The 20797-nt window shown below is 37.1% G+C and overlaps 1 protein-coding gene and 1 non-coding gene across 2 annotated transcripts; both read left to right on the forward strand.

Moving 5' to 3' along the window:
* The first annotated feature begins 236 nt into the window (after window positions 1-236).
* TMX1 (thioredoxin related transmembrane protein 1) lies at window positions 237-16367 on the forward strand. The gene is made up of 8 exons (XM_001102891.5): window positions 237-425; window positions 4165-4280; window positions 5613-5658; window positions 7419-7547; window positions 9643-9688; window positions 9785-9886; window positions 10010-10082; window positions 14654-16367. Exons 1-8 carry the CDS (start codon window positions 274-276, stop codon window positions 14830-14832), a joined length of 843 nt encoding a protein of 280 aa, XP_001102891.1. The 5' UTR covers window positions 237-273; the 3' UTR covers window positions 14833-16367.
* On the forward strand, window positions 4398-4532 carry LOC114679946 (small nucleolar RNA SNORA70). Its single transcript, XR_003732034.1, has one exon. It is a non-coding gene; the product is annotated as a small nucleolar RNA SNORA70 (small nucleolar RNA).
* Window positions 16368-20797: the final 4430 nt, after the last annotated feature.

The raw sequence follows: 20797 nt of genomic DNA on the forward strand, positions 1-20797 counted from the left end.
CTCTGTTCCTTCCCCCACATTATTGGGGCACCCTAGGCGGTAGAAGAAGCGGCTTTTCTGTCATGCGCATTGTGGAGAGGCGTTCTTCCCACTTTCCCGACTGCACCACTCACTGGGATCAGACCCGTGTCATGCGCATTGAGAGTCCTCTAGACAGGCGCGCCTCGCAGTGCCGTCGTGCGCTTGCGCTGAGCAGCCCGCAAGGGCGGAAGTGGGAGCTGCGACCGGGAGGAGGGGCCGCCGCGCTCGCTGTGAGGTGGGCAAGCGGCGGAAATGGCGCCCTCCGGGAGTCCTGCAGTTACCCTGGCAGTCCTGGTGCTGTTGCTTTGGGGTGCTCCCTGGACGCACGGGCGGCGGAGCAACGTTCGCGTCATCACGGACGAGAACTGGAGAGAGCTGCTGGAAGGAGACTGGATGATAGAATTGTGAGTGCGGTGCGGCCGGGGTCCTACGTCAGTGCCTGGACAAGACGACTTCACCCCGCACGTTCCTCATGCAGGTCCCAGACTCCCCAGGGCTGCGCCTCCGAGTTGCGGAGCTAGCGTCCCCGACTTCTGCAGCTCCCCAAACTCCTGGGATCTGCCGCCGGCTTGGTCCCACCCCCTCGTCTCTTACCCGTAAATGTTAAGTTTCTTCTGGGGTGCACCCTCGTTTCGTTTCTGTGGCTGTGGTGCGCCCCGAGGCGCACAGTGCGAATTCGCCAGTGCGAATTCTGACATTTTTCATGACTTTGAGGCTGCGATTGGGGCGCGGGGAAGGAGGTGTCTGACTAGTGTCTAAGTAGTTAGAGTGATTCTTCACACACTTCTACACTTATTTTCACCACATTTTACAGAAAAGAATATTGAGCAAAATCTCTCCTCTCCTTTTGTCTGTCCTTAAAATATAGTCTATTTATGGTGTTGGAATTTGGGGCTTTTAAGCTTTTTAAAAATGGATTAGGTACGTTTCTTTTTTTATTGTAAATGCTGAGTCAATTCAAGTCGGGTTATTTTTAAGTTTTCGTTTTCTCTTTTTCCCTTCTTTTTTGCTTTCGCTTTTTCACTCATCTCCTTTTTCCTTTGGGTGTGTTTGCAGTGTAGAGAATACCTTGGGTTGTGACTCCTAGGTCTTTGTAAATGGCATTACATTAAAAGATAATGCATTAATGTATACACTCTCAAGAGCGCCAGGTCATTATTTATTGCTCGAACGAAATCATGTGTCTCGTGTGGTGATTTCAATTTAATAATGTCTGTTCTGCAGCGGTGGGAAATAAAGTATCTGCCTTTGCTTTAGGTGCTGAGTTGTTGTTGATGGTGGTATTATACATATTAGCGGTATTACTGATAATAGTAAAAGCATGATTACTGAGTATTAACTGTAGTGGACACCACTAAACACCTTTACACACATACTATATTTAATTCCCTACAAATTCTCTGTGACAGGTGTTTTTCACATTTTACAAGTGAGTAACAAGGTACCTAAATACTTTAGTTAACCATCCAGATATTGCTGCGGCTTTCTTTGGGTCTTCAGAGTAGGCATGCAGTAATTGTTGTTAGAACACCTTCTTTAAAAAGGTTCAGCTGGAAGTGGCGTAGGCTACTCAGGAGATTGAGGTATGAGGATAGCTTGAGCCCAGGGGTTCAAGAGATCGTGGGCAATGTAGCGAAATAAATAAGTAGATAAATAAAAATGAAAAGACAACAGGGTTCAGGTGAGTGTTTTCTTGTGTCAAGAATGCAACAAGGGGCCGGGCGCGGTGGCTCAAGCCTGTAATCCCAGCACTTTGGGAGGCCGAGACGGGCGGATCACGAGGTCAGGAGATCGAGACCATCCTGGCTAACACGGTGAAACCCCGTCTCTACTAAAAAATACAAAAAACTAGCCGGGCGCGGTGGCGGGCGCCTGTAGTCCCAACTACTCGGGAGGCTGAGGCAGGAGAATGGCGTGAACCCGGGAGGCGGAGCTTGCAGTGAGCTGAGATCCCGCCACTGCACTCCAGCCTGGGCGGCAGAGCGAGACTCCGTCTCAAAAAAAAAAAAAAAAAGAATGCAACAAGGGTTGTCAAGGAGACCAGCGAAAGTGACATCCCCAAGGGAGAACTCAGAAGGCTAAATCAGTAAGTCCTGTGTTATTTAAAACAAACAAAACTGGCTGGGCGCAGTGGCTCACGCCTGTAATCCCAGCACTTTGGGAGGCCAAGGCGGGCAGATCACGAGGTCAGGAGATTGAGACCATCCTGGCTAACACGGTGAAACGCCGTTTGTACTAAAAATACAAAAAATTAGCTGGGCGTGGTGGCACGCGCTTGTAGTCCCAGCTACTCGGGAGGCTGAGGCAGGAGAATCGCTTGAATCCGGGAGGCAGAGGTTGCAGTGAGCCGAGATCATGCCACTGCACTCCAGCCTGGGCGACAGAGTGCGACTCGATCTCAAAAAAAAAAAAAAAAAAAAAAAAAAGTAGAACATTTATATGGAGGGTAAAATAAAGGGGAATATTCATAGTATGCATATAATCTGCAACTCTGAAATGAATTTTCATTCAGGCACCATCGAAGGCTTCAGAGGAGAGGAACTATGACAAGTGACACTGTTTTTCAGTCATCGTCATGAGTAACTTTAGATAGTGCCTGTAAAAGTGTTATAAGCAATATATTAAACAATAGTTATCATGTATGTATATGCAAAATACAGTCAAGTATTACTCAAGGATATTTTTTAATTCATTATGGTCCAACTACATAAATACAGCAGTCAGAAGTAGTATTAAAGAGAACAAGACTAACAAAACATTGAGTATGAGGTAAATCCACATTGGAGCATCTATCTATAGGGTAGTAGTTTTTCTTTTTCCTTAAGTAGAGATTCTAAAGTAAGTCTTTAGAAAGCAACTGACAGCCTGGGCAACATGGCAAAAACCAGTCTCTACAAAAAAATACGAAAAATTAGCTGGGAGTGTGGGCAGGCATCTCTAGTCCCAGCTACTTGGGCTGAGGTGGGAGGATGTCTTGAGTCTGGGAGGTTGAGGCTGCAGTGAGCCCAGATCGCCCCACTGCCCACCAGTCTGGGTGCCAAAGCGAGACCCTGTTTCAAAAAATAAAAAAGCAACTGAGCAACAAAACGAACCTGAAAAAGAAGGAATCTAGAAGTTTTAGTAATAGTCTGCCCCTAATTACAAGTGAATTATCTACAGTAAATCCATTTCTGCTCAGAAGTTTTGTCATGGAGATATTTTCATTGTAATACAATTTATTGTTAGGAGCTTGGCTTTTATAGTACCAGTTTGTCTTGTTCTACAATGTCTATTTTAGGAGTTTGGTTTTCATAAAACAAGTGAAGAAAATGTGAAGTACAGAAACTATAGTTTTGTGTTTAACTGGTTTAGGTTTTATTCTTCCTGGTTCTGTTAAAAAAAAAAAAAAGAAAGAAACAACCCTGTGCTGTTTTATAAGATAAAATACAATAAAGTATAAAAATAAGATCCTTGGGAGATAATGAATACCAGAGGAGTAATTTAAATGCTAATATGCTTGCATTTGTAAATCCAAGGACTTGGAAACAGGATGACCTAACTGGCCAAGAGTTTTGTTTGGCCTGCTTAGTATTTTTATGTGGGTTATTTTTTGAGGTAACAGTCTCATATAAAAATGCAGATCTCCATCTTCTTTTAAATATGAATAGCCAGCCTTAGTGTGCCAGCATCCTTTGTGGCAATCCTACTTAGTAATGGTTGCCACCTTAAGATGGAATATGTGCTTTCTTATTCACCACAGCCCAGAACACTTCTGTGTTTCCAACACTTTGCATTTGTGACTCTGCAGTGTAAATTATTAAAATTGGTAAGCTCTAACTTTGGTCCTGAACTTTCTGGTGGCCACACATTGATAGAGAAATGCAAAGGTTTTTTGAAGAGCTGTTTTGCATGTGAAAAAATCCTGTGTCTTATTCTCAGAATTTCATTTGATTAGCATCATCAGTTCATCATTCTTGATTTCCGGATTGTTAGATCTACCCTTAAAAGTTTTTTATCTGCATGAAATTAACCACCTTGTCGTCTTCAGTGTTTTTATGTAAAATATTCTTCATAAATTATACATTTAAATTTTTTATCCCAAGATAAATAGTCATACTAATGTGCTTAACTTTTTTTTTAAAAAAAAAAATCTGTATTTCTTAGTTACGCCCCGTGGTGCCCTGCTTGTCAGAATCTTCAACCGGAATGGGAAAGTTTTGCTGAATGGGGAGAAGATCTTGAGGTTAATGTTGCAAAAGTAGATGTCACAGAGCAGCCAGGTACTGTAAGTCTTTGGTTAGTTTTGTTTCTTTGCTGTTTGGGTTGATATGTTTATCCTATTTTCTACTTACATAGTCTTAATTCTACCTTTCATTAGGTTTTCAAAACCTAACAATCTGCAGCTAGTTAACCTGACTTGTGCACCTCCCTCATGGGGGCTCAGTGTGCAATGGTTGCAAAATGGAGATTCCCTAGTTGTGTAAACACCTCATTCCTTGAAAGCATTGCTTTAAGGATTCTTGAAGACATTACCCTCTTTTTATCCCTCCCCATATAACTGCCTCTGATTTGTTTTTCTTTGCATCCCAGGCCCCAGACTAGTATGTAAGATGTCTTTGAGGAGTCCTGGAACACTGTGGTTCAGGTGAACATTGGCCAAGCCACATTTGCATCCATACCAGGCTTCAGAATAAGGAGCATGCGGTTGAGTGTTTTTCTAGAGTCAAGGTCACGTTCCCTGACAAAAGAAGATCTGAATCTCTGAAACTGAGTTTTAAATTTAGTACCTATGATTTGAGGATGTGGGCTTCTGAATATAAAGCCCTCGTGGTTGTGAGGTCAAGTGCATTCCTGACTTGGTCCCTGGACAAGTGGCAGGTCCTGCCCTTAAGGAGGTTCCTTCCACAGACCAACCTCATCTTACCGTTCTCAGTAGTCACATTACCCTTGGGTTCTTGGCTACCCCATCTCAAATGGTAATAATAAGTAATATTTATTGAGCGCTTACCTATTATAGCACTCTTCCAAGTATCTTGTGTTTATTATTTAATCCTTATACAACCCCATGAAATATGTAATGTCCCCATTTCACAGATAAGAAAACTGAGGCACAGGTCAATTCTCTATAATATCAGTGCTTGACACCTGGCTAATAATAAATGTTAGCTGCTTTTATTTTTGCCTGTCTTATGAAAGATTCACATTATTTTCCATTTTTAGCAGCACCATAAACTGCCTTTGTTTGTTGAATGTCAAGTGCAATTCCATTTGATTTTAGATCTAAGAACCTACTACCTTGTGCTCTCCCAAGACTTATTACTACTAGTCTTAATTTTGACAGTGGTATAAATAATGAAGTGTTTTTATTTATTTAAAAACGTATTCAGTACTCTAGTTCTACATACTTTTTAACTGAGATAATGTGCAGTATTGTGTTTTTTAAAGTTGCTTTAAGTATGTAATTCACTTTTAAATTATGTATTACAAAGCTCAACTATTATGTATAATTTCATATTCTTTCCTATTAGTATGTATTTAAATAATTCAAAGTCACCTTTTAAGTAGTCAGTGATTGGCCCATGTAAAACCTGCTGTGTGTTCTTTATTTGTAGGACTGAGTGGACGGTTTATCATAACTGCTCTTCCTACTATTTATCAGTAAGTATTTGAAGATTCTCAATTATGGAGAAAGATGCATTATAGTGTAATCAGAAGTAGTAGGCCTCTAGCTTGGATCATGTTGGAAGAGCTGAGGTAATCTCATTATATTCAGCAGGTGTTTTAGAGGGCTTGTTTTGCTTAGTGTTATCCTAAGTGCTTTTAGGAAGTTGAGTGATGTATGAAACAGTCTCTGTTCTCAAAGATTTACAGTTGTTTTGAAAGTGATGTTCTTGTGAAATGTTGTGATCCTCTTCAGCGTGTTGAGTCATTATGAGTCCAAAGTAGTGGTGAGTCCTGTAGGAAATTGGGTAAAGGAGAAATCACAGTTACCTGGATTGATTCCCAGAGAATATGGGGTTTAAATGAAACCTTGGAAGTAGGATTTTAAGAGTGCAGGGTAAGCATTTTATTCTGAGGACAATCTCATAAACAGTCATTAACAGGAACATGATATGTCCAAAAAGTAGCTATGAAAGTGCTGTTGTACAGCCTTGGGTACAGTAGTAGGTGACAGTTGGGTGATAAATCAGAATGAGGAAGATTATGTAGTCTTCAGTGTCAGGTCTATTAGTTTGGCTTTATCTTCTAATTTGGGGGTATGAAATCTCAAGTCTGTGTACCTGCTGTGTACCCTAACATCATGTAGCTGGTAGGTTAAATATCAGGAGGTACTGAAAACAAGTTGACACTTCTTTGTGTTTATAGCTTGCTTTTCTTTGCCCTTTTTTCTTTTTTTTCATGTTTTTAAAATTCACCCCACTCCCTTTACATTTATGTAAATTTCTGTTCTCTGTCTCCATAAGAGCTTCTGTCCTGCCCTTCTCATTCAGTCCTTTTTCCCACATGCCCCTTCAGTCTCTCCCCTTTCCTTTTCACTTCTTAGTGCCTCCTGACCTTATTTGGAATTTCCTGCCCTTTTTCTTTTAGTCAAAATTGTTTACCATGTCCTTTCTCCTGTTTCCTGCCTGTCGAAATCCTACCTATGCTTCAAAGAATAGCTCAGAGGACACTTCACAAAAACTTTGTGTTTTGGGGTGGGGGGCTTCCTCGTGGTCTTTACCTCTGGGTGAATAAAGGGTCTCTTAACCCTTCTTAACAGGTCCCTAGTAGGGAGCCGATGAGTTTTTGAGTTAGATGAGTTTTTGCACTTAAAGATGTTGGAGCCAAGAGAACATTTATGACTCTGACAGAACTTTCTACATTGGAAATGGGAAGGAGGAGGTGGATCTAAGGAAGGCTGCAAAACTGACTGTAAATAGTCACTGAAATGAGAGGAAAGGAAACACTATACCAAATGCCTCCAGTGATTTAAAGCAGGGTGGCTGAGGTGATGCTATTATAGCCAAAAGTACTAGAAAAATGCCTTAAAATTTTAAGTTACAGATTAACAGCTAATAATTACTATGTGCCAAGCACTATTCTAATACTTTTTATATAATTCTTTTAATATGTGTATTACACATAAGGTTTAAAAGTACTTTTCTGAGATTTATCTACTTACTATATTTCATAGTTTTATTATTTGGTAGAATAACAGTAATTTTTTAAGACTTATCATTTAAAAAAATGTAACCTCATTGTTAAATTGGGGGCTAAAATGTCATGAGTAGGTAAATAGTATAATTTGCTATTAATACTTGTACATTGCTAATGCTTTTGAATGTTAGAAGTGACTATAAAGTGAGGTGAAAAAATAGCAAAATAAATATTAAATTATTTCTCAATGCTGGATGATATTTAATTCTGATTCTCTTTAGTTGTAAAGATGGTGAATTTAGGCGCTATCAGGGTCCAAGGACTAAGAAGGACTTCATAAACTTTATAAGTGATAAAGAGTGGAAGAGTATTGAGCCCGTTTCATCATGGTTTGGTCCAGGTTCTGTTCTGTAAGTATGAGGGCTTTTTCTCTTACCCATTTCATAATTAATTGGAACAGATAATTATATTTTATGTAAAGCATTTCATACTCTTTTTGTTTCTTGAGCTGTTAAGGTGTATCCACATTTATTACATGTTCTTTTTTTTTTTTTTTTTTTCCTGAGATGGAGTCTCACTCTGTCGCCCAGGCTGGGGTGCAGTGGCGTAATCTTGGCTCACTACAAGCTCTGCCTCCATGGTTAACGCCATTCTCCTGCCTCAGCCTCCCAAATAGCTGGGACTACAGGCGCCCGCCGCCACGCCCGGCTAATTTTTTTGTATTTTAGTAGAAACGGGGTTTCACCGTGTTAGCCAGGATGGTCTCAATTCTCCTGACCTTGTGATCCACCCGCCTTGGCCTCCCAAAGTACTGGGATTACAGGTGTGAGCCACCGTGCACGGCCTACATGTTTGATCTTTTTAGTTTGACCTTCTAAGTCAAACAGTTTCATGCTTCTTGAGTTAGAGAAGACATTTTATAGAAGTAAGTTGTACACCTTTTCAGGAATATTGTAGCTTGCTAGATTTAGTCACATGTATCATCAAAAACTAAATACCTCTAAGGTTGTTCACAGCATAATGGGTAAAGCTATCACTCGAGTGTAACAATTTGAATGAGTAGGCTCAAACTTGTACTCATGCTATCTCCAGACTTCAGTTTGTTTCGTAATGTTCTGTCTCCATAGAGACTGTCAAAAATTGCTGATACCAACTAAATTACATAAACTTCGACTCTTGATGTAAAGCGATTGAATTATGTTTGGTTGGTTGTTCCACCTATCTGATAACTTCTTATATGAATAGTGTGTATAAGCGTTGACCATAATAGCGTGCCTAGGCACTGAGCTTTATAGATATCTAGAGGGTAGATGAATTTCTTCATAGCAACTGGCAATGGAGTGATAAGGATTGGAAGTAGCAAGCATGCTTTCCGCTTTGCTGTTGGGGTACAAGGCCTCACTGGTAATGTGAGAGACCTCTGGTAATAGTGAGTTTTGCTGAGGTACCATGGACTGATCCCGTGTGGCCATCTGTATCTTCCTATCCTCTTACCACACTTACCTTTGGAGGATAGGGAGTTGACACAGTAATCCCATAAGAGAAAAATGCTCTAGATTCTGGGAATGGGAGAAAGATCAGCCTGTCAACACTCACCCATTGAACTACTATGCCCAACTCAATTTTGGATCCTACTGTTCCTGAAATAAATTACTGCAGACTACAGTGAGGCTATACAGTGCTTTATATTTCAGTTACTTGTTTCTCTTCTCAGTTGGCTTTTAAACAACAGAAGCAACATGATTAAAGTACCTTTCTATGTCGACTTAAAAGTATAACTGATTTTTGTTCTCTGAAATCTCATCTCATAAATGAATCTTGTCCTTTTCCAGTAGAAGAAAGTAGTTGCTTGTAAGTGTATTTTCAAGCTGCTACAATTGGGAACTCACAGACCTTTCTTATTTCTGAAGCATGCCTTTTTAAAACTGGCCATTTAATTATGTAAAATACTAATTTTTGCTTATATGATGACTTAGCATTTATTTACCTATGTAATTTGTATATCATTAAAAGATGTCAAACTAATGCTCTTAGAAATTTTAATTAATTTCAATATAAAAGAGGAATAGTTCTTAAGTAGGAAGAATTGGCTTGACAATTGTTTCTAGTCCTTCCTTGAGCGTCCCTTTGGTCATGCTTTAAAGGCTTTTAAGGGTAAGTAAGAGTTGCCTTTTCCAACTGGTTTCATGGAACTTGTAACCCTTTACTCAGTGTATTGGAGAAATGATCAGATGAAAGACAAAATATTAACATCAAAACAGTGGGAGAAAAGGAAAAAGTTACTGTCAAGTATGTTTATTTACGAGGCTGTCACATGGTAGTATCAATTTAGAAACAGTTTTCATGAACAAGCCTTATTATAGGCATGAAATCAGTGATGTATCTCTAGTCTTGATTAACAGCAATAAAATCTGTCATATTGGGGAAATTATGGAGTAGAAAATAGTATATATAGACAAAGCTGTGTATGTTATTCAGTTTTTTAATCATCTCTTTTATTTTTAGGATGAGTAGTATGTCAGCACTCTTTCAGCTATCTATGTGGATCAGGGTATGGACTAAAATATTTTTATCTTAAACATTTATACCACTATCACTTTAACAAAAATGAACAGATTTTTAGTTTTTTTTTTTCTTTTCATTTTAGGCTTGCCATAACTACTTTATTGAAGACCTTGGATTGCCAGTGTGGGGATCATATACTGTTTTTGCTTTAGCAACTCTGTTTTCCGGACTGTTATTAGGACTCGTAAGTATTTCATTTTTGGAGTGCTAGGAAGAAAGATATTTAAAAAAGTGATAATTTAAAATAGTTACATTAGCTGTGGCATATATTCTACATTCAGATTTCTTACAATTTTTATTTTTACAGTGTATGATATTTGTGGCAGATTGCCTTTGTCCTTCAAAAAGGCGCAGACCACAGCCATACCCATACCCTTCAAGTAAGTATATTTTAAAATGTTTATCTTTTATTCACTATAGTCCTATTCATTTCTGTAATCACAATCACATTTCACAGGTTGCTCTTCCAGCTTAGAATTCTAACTGTGGATTGTTGGTCTTTATCAGCTATGGCATAAGGGAAGGTAGAATAAATGTATATTTCGTGTAAGAATGTAGCCCAGTGGATTTTGAACACTGTTATTTTCTTGACTCGTATATTATGGGGAATTTTAACATGGCATATAGCATGTAGCTATTTAATAATATTTATTTGGTGTCAATTTATAAGTGGAATATATTCTACTCTTGAAGTCTTTCATTAGTATAGTGGCCGCCACAGTTGAAGAGTATTCTTTGAATGCCAGTCAATTGTAGGTTTTTTCTGGTAGGATATTAGGAAAAGCAATCCCTATGGTTGATTTAGGGTGTCACTGACACTGAACTGTACTACGGATCAATTTAAATAATTACAAGCATTTACCAGTCTTGTAATTGTACTGTTAATGGAAGTGTTTATATTTGCAGTTCTTAAAGAACTTTTACTTATCTGTTACCTCATTTGCCTTTTAGCCATTCTGTAGTAGAGTGCAGAGGTGATACTGCTCTCATTTTGTACTTGAGGAAACTAAGGTTCACAGTCACACAGAAGTGACAAAGCTTAGTGTTTAACTAAATCAGACTTGTGGCCTGATACTCCTTCATTTATGATATCTTTTGTTTGTTTGTTTGTTTTCGAGACGGAGCCTCGCTCTGTTGCCCAGGCTGGAGTGCAGTGATGTGATCTCGGCTCACTGCAACCTCCACCTCCCAGGTTCAAACTATTCTCCTGCCTCAACCTCCTTAGTAGCTGGGACTACAGGTGCGTGCCACTACGCCCAGCTAATTTTTTGTGTTTTTAGTAGAGATGGGGTTTCACTGTGTTAGGATAGTCTCAATCTCCTGAACTTGTGATCCGCCCGCCTCAACCTCCCAAAGTGCTGGGATTACAGGTGTGAGCCACTGCACCCGGCCATGATGTCTTTCTTAACTTAGGGCTTATTGAGATCAAAATTTCCAAAATGAAGTCTATGGAGATTAGATTTATAGTGTACCTTGTCCTTTTATACTGGTAGTTCATCTTTTCATTTCTTAGATAGTTGCATTGATACTAAAAAGGACATGCATAGGGGAAGGAATCATCTTATCCAAAAAGGGCCACTGATGTCTAGGAAAAAAGCGTAAGCACAGATTACTTAAAAGACAAATGTATTATTAGGTTTAAGGTTTTTGAAGCGAAATGAATATAAAATGTTTACTCACCAACTTTTAAATTGTGAATAAAACGTAAGATTTAATTTAGTAGATACAAAAGATACATATATAAAAGTAGTTATACAAATGGTCCCTGACCTACAGTCATTCAACTTAAAATTGACTTTACGATAGTGCAAAACGAATATGCGTTCAGTAAAAACTGTACTTTAAATTTTGAATTTTGACCTATTCTGGGCTACTGGTATGGAGTACTTTTGTGATGCTGGGCAGATTAGGTTAGGTTAGGTGTATTAATGTATTTCAACTTATGTAAGGATAGGTTAGTTGTATTAATGCCTTTTTGACTTATGATATTTTCAACTTATGATTTATCAGGGTGTAACCCCATCATAAGTCAAGGAGCATCTGTATTATGTTTGGTTTTCTTATATTCTGTCTTCACCCTCACATAAATCATATAGCCTTCAGAAAGTCTGTAGGGTGATCAGTGTGCAACTAGTATTGGATCCCATAAAGGTACCAAAGTATGTACTAAGTCATGTGATGTGCAGGCTGTTATTGCCACTGTTGCCAGATTGTCCTCTCGTCTCCCAAGAGTTTACTTTGGTAGTCTGCATAGATTGATTTCTCTGAGGATGTAGGTGTTGGAGTCTAAGTCATCTTACCACTTAGAGCAAACTTGAGAGTGTCTGAGACTTGCCTGGAGAACTTGTTGAAACAGATTGCTGATTCCCCCCCACTGGGTTTTGGACAAAGAAGTTCTGTATTGGGGCCAGGAATTTCCATTTCTTACAATTCCCAGGTGAAGTTGATGTTGCTGGTCTGAGGACCACTATTTGAGAACTCTTGTCTTAGAGAAAGTGGTTACCAATAGGAAAATCTACAGGCCCCGGCACATGAACTTACTTGTCTTTTGGTGTTGACCGTACAAACTTTTCAAAAGAATACTGACTCTGATAGAATCCTTTCTGTGCAATACTGTGGAATACATAACTGGTGTTCACAAAGAAGTAAGTGTTCGCAGACAAGAAGGGCAAGTCAGTGAATAGGCACAATTTTAGCAACTTTAAAAGAGTTGAACCTAAGGAAATGACAGAGATAATACTCTACCTCTTTTAGGAAGTTACAAGGGAATTCATTTCTTGGAAATGAAATTTTTAAAATGACTTGGTTAATTAATGTCAAGCTACTTAAGTTTTTCTGTCCTCTATTGTAATCCACTGTAAAAGTCACTAAAGAAATCTTTACCTTTAAATATCTGTTAATTTGGAGGGATTGAAAGGCATAAAGTAAAGGGTTTTTTGAATGCCTTTCCAAATCATTCAAAAAGAAGGCAAGCATGGTCTCTGAGCCAGAGAGATCTGATTGGGCATCCCAGCTCTACCACTTAATAGCAAAGCAGTATGACAGACATTTTCTACCCTCTGAGCATGTAACCTCCTTTGTGAAATGAAAGTAATTATACTTGCCCCACTGGATCATTATGACACTTAGGAGATAGGTATGTAATGCTCACATTATCCTAGTTACTAACATATAATAAGCATTCAGTAAGTAATCACTATGCATATGATTGTGTAATTTATTTTTCTTTAGTAATACAACTGATATTAATCCAGACTTTAAAGTGATATTGCCATGCCCCTTCCATGATGGAACACATGATTTGAGTTGTTTTCCAATATGTGTGCTTGTCTTGATTTTGAGTTGCTAGGGGTGCTAAAGAAACCCAACTCAATCTACTGTTAAGCAAAATTGGAATTTATTGGTTTATGTAGTGATGGAGTCTGAGGTCAGGGTGACTACATCCTTAAGGCTCAAATGATGTTGTTAAGATGCTGTTTCTGAGTTACTCAGTTCTCCACACCTTGACTTGTTCAATTCTCAGTTGAGTGCTTTTTAGAATTTTTTTTTATTTTTCTATTTTTTCTCTGCTCACAAGGGCATCTGGATCAACTTGGCCCTTTCCAGTCACTAGCGTAAGGTGGTTAGAGAAAACTAGTCACAATCTAAGAATAAGAAGGACATTCATTTTTTTTTCTACACCCACCTCTTTTTTGGAGAAATTCTGGTGCACTCCGCTGGTGTAGAGGTCTCACTTTTTGGAAACAAGGGTTCCGCAACCTTGACACTATTGACGTTTTTGGCCAGATGATTCTTAGTTGTGACGGACTGCCTTTTATACACTGTTGAATATTTAATAGCATTCTACTTACCAATAGCACTGCCCTTCTCAGGTGTGAAAAGCAAAAATATCTCTAGACATTGTGAAGTGTTCCTTGTGGAGGGGGGAAACTCCCTTGGTAGAGAACCACTGCTGTAAACTAGTATTCACCAGGACCACCTGGGGTGTGGCATAGGGAAGGGGCTGTTAGCCCAAAATGAAGATGGATGCCAGGCAGACTAAACAACAGATTGTTCATTACTGGTAATTTTCCCCCATGGTTTGTTCTGCTTTATTAACCCACTCCTTCCTTGCGGGTCCCCCCGCCCTGGCCCCACCATTCTCGATTGCCTAGGATTGGGGGCAGTCTGAGATCATTGAACAGAGTAAAGCTCTTTGACCCAATTCTGTCTCCTGTATCTCACCATGGTGTTCTCTAAGTTTAAGTTAACTAGCAGCTGGCCATAAAAAACATCGAAAGGGTGTGTATGTGTGTATGTATGTATTCATTGACATGTACACTTAAGATTTTTACATTTTACTGTTGTAACTATATTGTAATAAAATACTATATATGGGGGATGAGTAAGGGGAAGCACATTTATAAGACCAGAAGAAGATATGGACAGAAATACAACCTTCAGCTGTAAATGTGTGATTTCTGTTCCCCTGGGAACTGAAACAAGGATACTGACTTTTTGACCAGAAGATTAATAGCAAATAAGTATGAGATAGTTTTTTTTTTTTTTAAGCCAGTCAAATTTAGCAGTGGGGGTTATCACCGTTAGTGACAGTAATATTAGTAAGTTCTGATAACCTACTACCATTGGACCAACAAGTTCTTTTTAATGCTGTATATTTTCGTGCAACTTCCATATTGACAACATTAATGCTGATTCATTAATTTCAGTTCAGTTTATAAATGGGTAATTAGAATGACTTTGATAACTAAAATGGCTCATACCATTTATATTTTTATAATATTCATAGTTTTTTGGATCTAATCTTGAATAACTTTTTCCTTTTGGAAATCCAAACATGATAAATTTATGCCAAAGCGGTTTTTGGGCATATGAGACATTGTATCTTGATTTTACTCTATAGCAAAGCTAATAGATCTACAAAAATACATTTTTGGTCTTTGTCTTTAAGAAAAATTATTATCAGAATCCGCACAACCTTTGAAAAAAGTGGAGGAGGAACAAGAGGCGGATGAAGAAGATGTTTCAGAAGAAGAAACTGAACGTAAAGAAGGAACAAACAAAGACTTTCCACAGAATGCCATAAGACAACGCTCTCTGGGTCCATCATTGGCCACAGATAAATCCTAGTTAAATTTTATAGTTAATATTATGATTTTGATAAAAATAGAAGATTGATCATTTTGTTTGGTTTGAAGTGAACTGTGACTTTCTTGTATATTGCAGAGTTCAGTCTAGATTGTCATTAAATTGAAGAGTCTACATTCAGAACATAAAAGCACTAGGTATACAAGTTTGAAATATGATTTAAGCACAGTATGGTGGTTTAAATAGTTCTCTAATTTTTGAAAAATCATGCCAAGCAATAAGATTTATGTATATTTGTTTAATAATAACCTGTTTCAAGTCTGAGTTTTGAAAATTTACATTTCCCAAGTATTGCATTATTGAGGTATTTAAGAATATTATTTTAGAGAAAAATATTTCTCATTTGATATAATTTTTCTTGGTTTCACTGTGTGAAAAAAAGAAGATATTTCCCATAAATGGGAACTTTGCCCATTGTCTCAAGAAATGTGTATTTCAGTGACAATTTCGTGGTCTTTTTAGAGGTATAATCCAAAATTTCCTTGTATTTTTAGGTTATGCAACTAATAAAAATGAATTTTTATTAATTACAGTTACATTAATTACAGTTTTCTACACATGGTAATACAGGATATGCTACTGATTTAGGAAGTTTTTAAGTTCATGGTATTCTCTTGATTCCAACAAAGTTTGATTTTCTCTTGTATTTTTCTTATTTACTATGGGTTACATTTTTTATTTTTCAAATTGGATGATAATTTCCTGGAAACATTTTTTATGTTTTAGTAAACAGTACTTTTCTGTTATTTCAAACTGAAGTTTACTGGGAGAGCCATCAAGTTGAACAATCTGTTGTAATTTAAAATTTTGGCCACTCTTTTCAGATTTTACATCATTCTTGCTGAACTTCAACTTGAAATTGTTTTTTTGTTTGTTTGTTTTTGAATGTGAAGGTGAACATTCCTGATTTTTGTCTGATGTGGAAAAGCTGCGGTATTTTACATTTTGAAAATTCACAGAAGCTTAATATAAAACAAAGTTTGCATTCTACTCAGGAAAAAGCATCTTCTCTTATATGTCTTAAATGTATTTTTGTCCTCATATACAGAAAGTTCTTAATTGATTTTACAGTCTGTAATGCTTGATGTTTTAAAATAATAACATTTTTATATTTTTTAAAAGACAAACTACATATTATTCTGTGTTCTTTCCTGACTGGTAATATTCTGTGGGATTTCACAGGTAAAAGTCAGTAGGATGGAACATTTTTGTGTATTTTTACTCCTTAAAGAGCTAGAATACATAGTTTTCACCTTAAAAGAAGGGGGAAAACCATAAATACAATGAATCAATTGACCATTATGTAGTAGACAATTTCTGTAATGTCCCCTTCTTTCTAGGCTCTGTTGCTATGTGAATCCATTAGATTTACAGTATCATAATATACAAGTGTTCTTTAAAGGCCTCTCCTTTAGAATATAAAATATTGTACCATTGAAGAGTTTGGATGTGTAACTTGTGATGCCTTAGAAAAATGTCCTAAGCACAAAATAAACTTTTCTAACCACTTCATTAAAGCTGAAGACCAGTATGATTTCTAGTTGCTTTTTGAAGGTATGCTTTTTTACTTTGTATTTAACGATGTTCAGATGAGTAGTTGTGTGTTACTATATATGTACTTGATATGTGTAATCAAACGACTGCTGCTTTTGCTATTGAGATGTCTAAGGACAGTAATACTCATTAATCAAGCATTTTTTTTTAGTGTTCTAGTATATGTGACATTGCCAATTTTTTTATTAGAAAATATGTGACCAGAAAGATTCTACAGAGTAAAAAATCAAAGCAAAACAAAAACCACAAAAAGACCCCTGTACTACAGAAAATTTAAAGTTGGCTGAACAGATAGGGTCTTGAAATTTCAGGCAACATGTAATCTCACAGGTCTTAAAGATTGTCACTGTAGACCTCTGAGTAATTAATTTTCAGTTGGTAGCAGGCTCATAGAAACTCTTTGGGATTATTTACAAATGGTTCAGGAAGGAATAAGGTAAAGTAAAAGTAATATCCTGGAGAATTCTGGGCCACCTACCCACTATAATCAGTTCAGCTCTACTACTGAAGTATTGTAAAATCTGATCTTTAGAGGAAAATACAGTATTCTACCCTACGTTGTGTAAATTCTTAATGATTATCAGAAAAACTGAAAAAAGTTTTAATGAAAAATTCTGGCTACATCTAACAGCTGCCATTTACCGAGTACCTACTGCAGCTTTGTTGTTTTCCTGTATTTATTCATTTAGTCCTAATGACGACTGCAAGACAGGTAAGCATTGCACATCTTTCAGGTGAGTCAGCTCAGAGGTGTGGTACAAATAGGTAAAATTTTAATCTAATTCTTGCTCCAAATCTTTTTGTTTGCTTTTGTTTTTGTTTTGTTTGGTTTTTCTTCAGTATGGGTACATGAAATTCAACAATCTCTTATTTTGGTCTTTTTTTTTTTTTTTTTTGAGACAGAGTTTCACTCTTGCCCAGGCTGGAGTGCAATGGCATGATCTTGGCTCACTGCAACCTCCGCCTCCTGGGTTCAAGCGATTCTCCTGCCTCAGCCTCCTAAATAGCTGGGATTACAGGCATGTGCCACCGTGCCCGGCTATTATTTTGGTCTTAAAATTTCACTCCTATCAGAGTATAGGAGTGAATAAGTGCTATTCATAAATAACCATAATTATTCAGTATTTGCAGTCTCGTGATATTGGTTATTGCATAAAGTAAGCTATTGCAGTAAATGATGCGTTAGGAAGCAATTTTCTCTCATCAGTTGTGTCCTTATTCAGCCTTACACACAAAAAAAGGCATAGTTCTGGACTTAATTGTGATGTAATTAAAATTATTGAGTGAACATTTTGGCTCATATTTTATGACATTGTAGTTCATCCCCATGGTCAGTTTAAGGTAGAGTTCTTACAATATATTACTTTCAATATAGGTATTTTGTTAATAACAATTTATTTCGGTTGGACTTTAAATGAGTGGTTTTACTGAGTGATTGCATGATTCTATAAATAAAATTTTAATTGAATATCATTGGAGATTTAGATAGGTTGGTACTGCTTATCTAGCAACTTTTGTATTTGTGAAACCATTAAAGCTAGAGTAACAATAAATTTAAGTTGGAATTTTGGTAATATGTAAGTAGCAAGGTTAGATTATATACTTGAACAGGTATAACATATCCCCTTTTTTCTCTATTTATTTATTTTTTTGAGACGGAGTCTCACTCTGTCGCCCAGGCTGGAGTACAGTGGCATGATCTGGGCTCACTGCAATCTCCGCCTCCCAGCTTCATGCCATTCTCCTGCCTCAGCCTCCCGAGTAGCTGGGACTGCGGGCACCTGCCACCATGCCCGGCTAATTTTTTGTATTTTTAATGGAGACGGAGTTTCACCGTGTTAGCCAGGATGGTCTCGATCTCCTGACCTCGTGATCCACCCACCTCAGCCTCCCAAAGTGCTGGGATTACAGGCGTGAGCCACCGTCCCAGCCTTTCTTATTTATTTTTAATTGACAGGAAATAATTGTGTATATTTATGGGATACAATGTGATATTTTCATCTGTGTATATGTAGAAAGATTCGACCAAGCTAATATATCCATCACTTCACCAGTTTATCATTTTTTTATGGAGAAAATGTTAAAAATCTGAGTTAGCTATTTTGAAATACACATTATTATTAACTGTGATCACCATGCCATGCAATAGATCGCTAAAACGTATTCCTGTGGTCTAACTGAAACTCAGTACTGTTTGATCAACATCTTCCCTTTCCCCATTCCTCCCTTACTTCCCAGCCTCTTGTAACCATCTTTCTATTGTTTCTATGAGATTAACTTTTTTAGGTTCTACATACAGTATTTCTTTCTCTTCCCGGCTTATTTCACTTAGCATAATGTCCTTCAGTTCTGTCTATGTTACTGCAAGTGACAGAATTTCTTTCCTTTTTTTAAGGCTGTGTGGTATTCCAGCATGTATACTACATTTTCTTTACGCATTCATTCATTGACAGAAACTTAGGTTACTTGCCCATCTTGGCTACTGTGAATAATGCTGAAATGAACATGGGAGTGCAAATATCTCTGCAACCTACTGATTTCAATTCCTTGGATACATATCCAGAATTGGGATTGCTGCGATACAGGGTAATTCTGGTTTTTTTAGTTTTTTGAGGAAACTTCATACTATTTTCCAAAATGGCTATACTAATTTACATTCCCACCAAGAGTGTACAAGGGTTCCCTTTTCTCGAAATTCTCACTAATACTTATTTGTCTTTTTGATCTCATAACCATTGTTAACAGGTGATCTCTGGATTTTAATATGTGTTTCCTTGATAATTACAGATGTTGAGCATTTCTTGTATTTGTTAGCCATTTGTGTGTTTTGAGAAATATCTGTTTATCTTTTGCCCATTTAAAAAAGTTATTTTTCTTAATAAATAGAATTGATTTATTACTAAATCTTTAGAAATTATTAGAAATTAATATGAAACTATTTCTAAATAGAGTTGAGTTCCTTATATGTTTTAGATATTGGCTCTTTACCAGTTATATGGTTTGCAAATAATTTTCTCCCAATATATGGATTATGTCTTTTCCTGTGCAGGAGCTCTTCAGTTTGATGCAACCCCATTTGTCTGGTTTTGCTTTTGTTGCCTGTGCTTCTGGAGTTCTGTTAAAAAAATCGTTGCCCAGATGAATGTTGTAGAGCTTCCAGTAACTTTATAGTTATAGGTCTTAGGTTTAAGTCTTTCATCCATTTTGAGTTGATTATGGTGTGAGATAAGAATTCCATTTCATTCCTCTGCATGTTGGTAAAAAGTTATTCCAAACACCATTTGTTGAAGAAACTCTTTCCCATTGTGTGTTCTTGGCATCCTCTTTGGAAATCAATTGAGTATAAATACTTGGGTTTATTTCTGTGCCATCTATCCTGTTCCATTGGTTGATGTGACTGTTTTTATGCCATTACCATACTGTTTTGACTTTTTGCTTTCCATTTTCATGGAATATCTTTTTTCATACCTTCACTTTCAGTCTATATATGTCCTTAGAAGTGAAGTGAGTCTCTTTTAGGCAGTATGAAGTTGGGTCTTTTTTTTTTTTTTTTTTTTTTAATCCATTCATCTGCTCTGTTTTTTGATTGGAGTGTTTAATCCATTTATATTTAAAGTAACTTTTGATAGGTAAGAACTTAATATTGCCATTTTGTTAATTGTTTTCTGGTCAATATTGTGGATCAGTTGTTCCTCTCTTCCTCTGTTGCTGTCTTCCTTTGTGGTTCCTTGACTTTTTATACTGGTATGCTTTAATATTTACTTCTGATTTTTTGTATATCTACTAAGGATCTTTGCTTTGTGGTTACCGTAAGGCTTGCATAAAACATCTTATACTAATAACAGACTATTTTAAGCTGATAACACCTTAATTTTGATTACTTGCACAAATTACATTTTTACTCCCTACTAGTGTTTTTGCTGGCCGGTTTTGTATATTTTATAGTTTGTGTTCCTTAACAAATTATTATAGCTACAGTTGTTTTTAATAGTTTTGTCTTTTAGCCTTTGTACTAGATATATAATTGTTTTTTATATCACCATCAGAGTATGAGTGTTCTAAATTTGACTGTATGCTTTTACCAGTGAGTTTTCTGTCTTGATGTATTTTCATGTTGCTACTTAGTGGTATTTTTTGAAGAGTCCTTTTGGCATTTCTTGTAAGGCAGGTCTAGCGGTGATAAATCATTAGCTTTTGTTTTTCAGGTAAAGTTTTTGAAAGACAGGATTGCTGGGTAGAGATAGTATCTTGGTTGGTAAGGTTTTTTCCTTTCAGCTTTTTAAATATATCATCCTATTTCCTTCTGGTTGGCAGGGTTTCTGTTGAAAAACCCAGTGGTAGTCTTATGGGGCAGCCCCTTTGAATGCAGCAAGTCACTTTTTCCTTGCAGCTT

Source organism: Macaca mulatta, chromosome 7, assembly GCF_049350105.2.
Source record: "Macaca mulatta isolate MMU2019108-1 chromosome 7, T2T-MMU8v2.0, whole genome shotgun sequence".
Lineage (NCBI taxonomy): Eukaryota > Metazoa > Chordata > Mammalia > Primates > Cercopithecidae > Macaca > Macaca mulatta.

What these genes read in the sequence shown, in the direction of transcription:
- TMX1 (XM_001102891.5), top strand. Translation starts at nt 274, where the DNA reads ATGGCGCCCTCCGGGAGTCCTGCAGTTACCCTGGCAGTCCTGGTGCTG. An exon ending in GCTCTTCCTACTATTTATCA is followed by an intron (nt 5,659 to 7,418) that starts GTAAGTATTTGA and finishes GATTCTCTTTAG; the next exon opens with TTGTAAAGATGGTGAATTTA. An exon ending in CCGGACTGTTATTAGGACTC is followed by an intron (nt 9,887 to 10,009) that starts GTAAGTATTTCA and finishes TTATTTTTACAG; the next exon opens with TGTATGATATTTGTGGCAGA.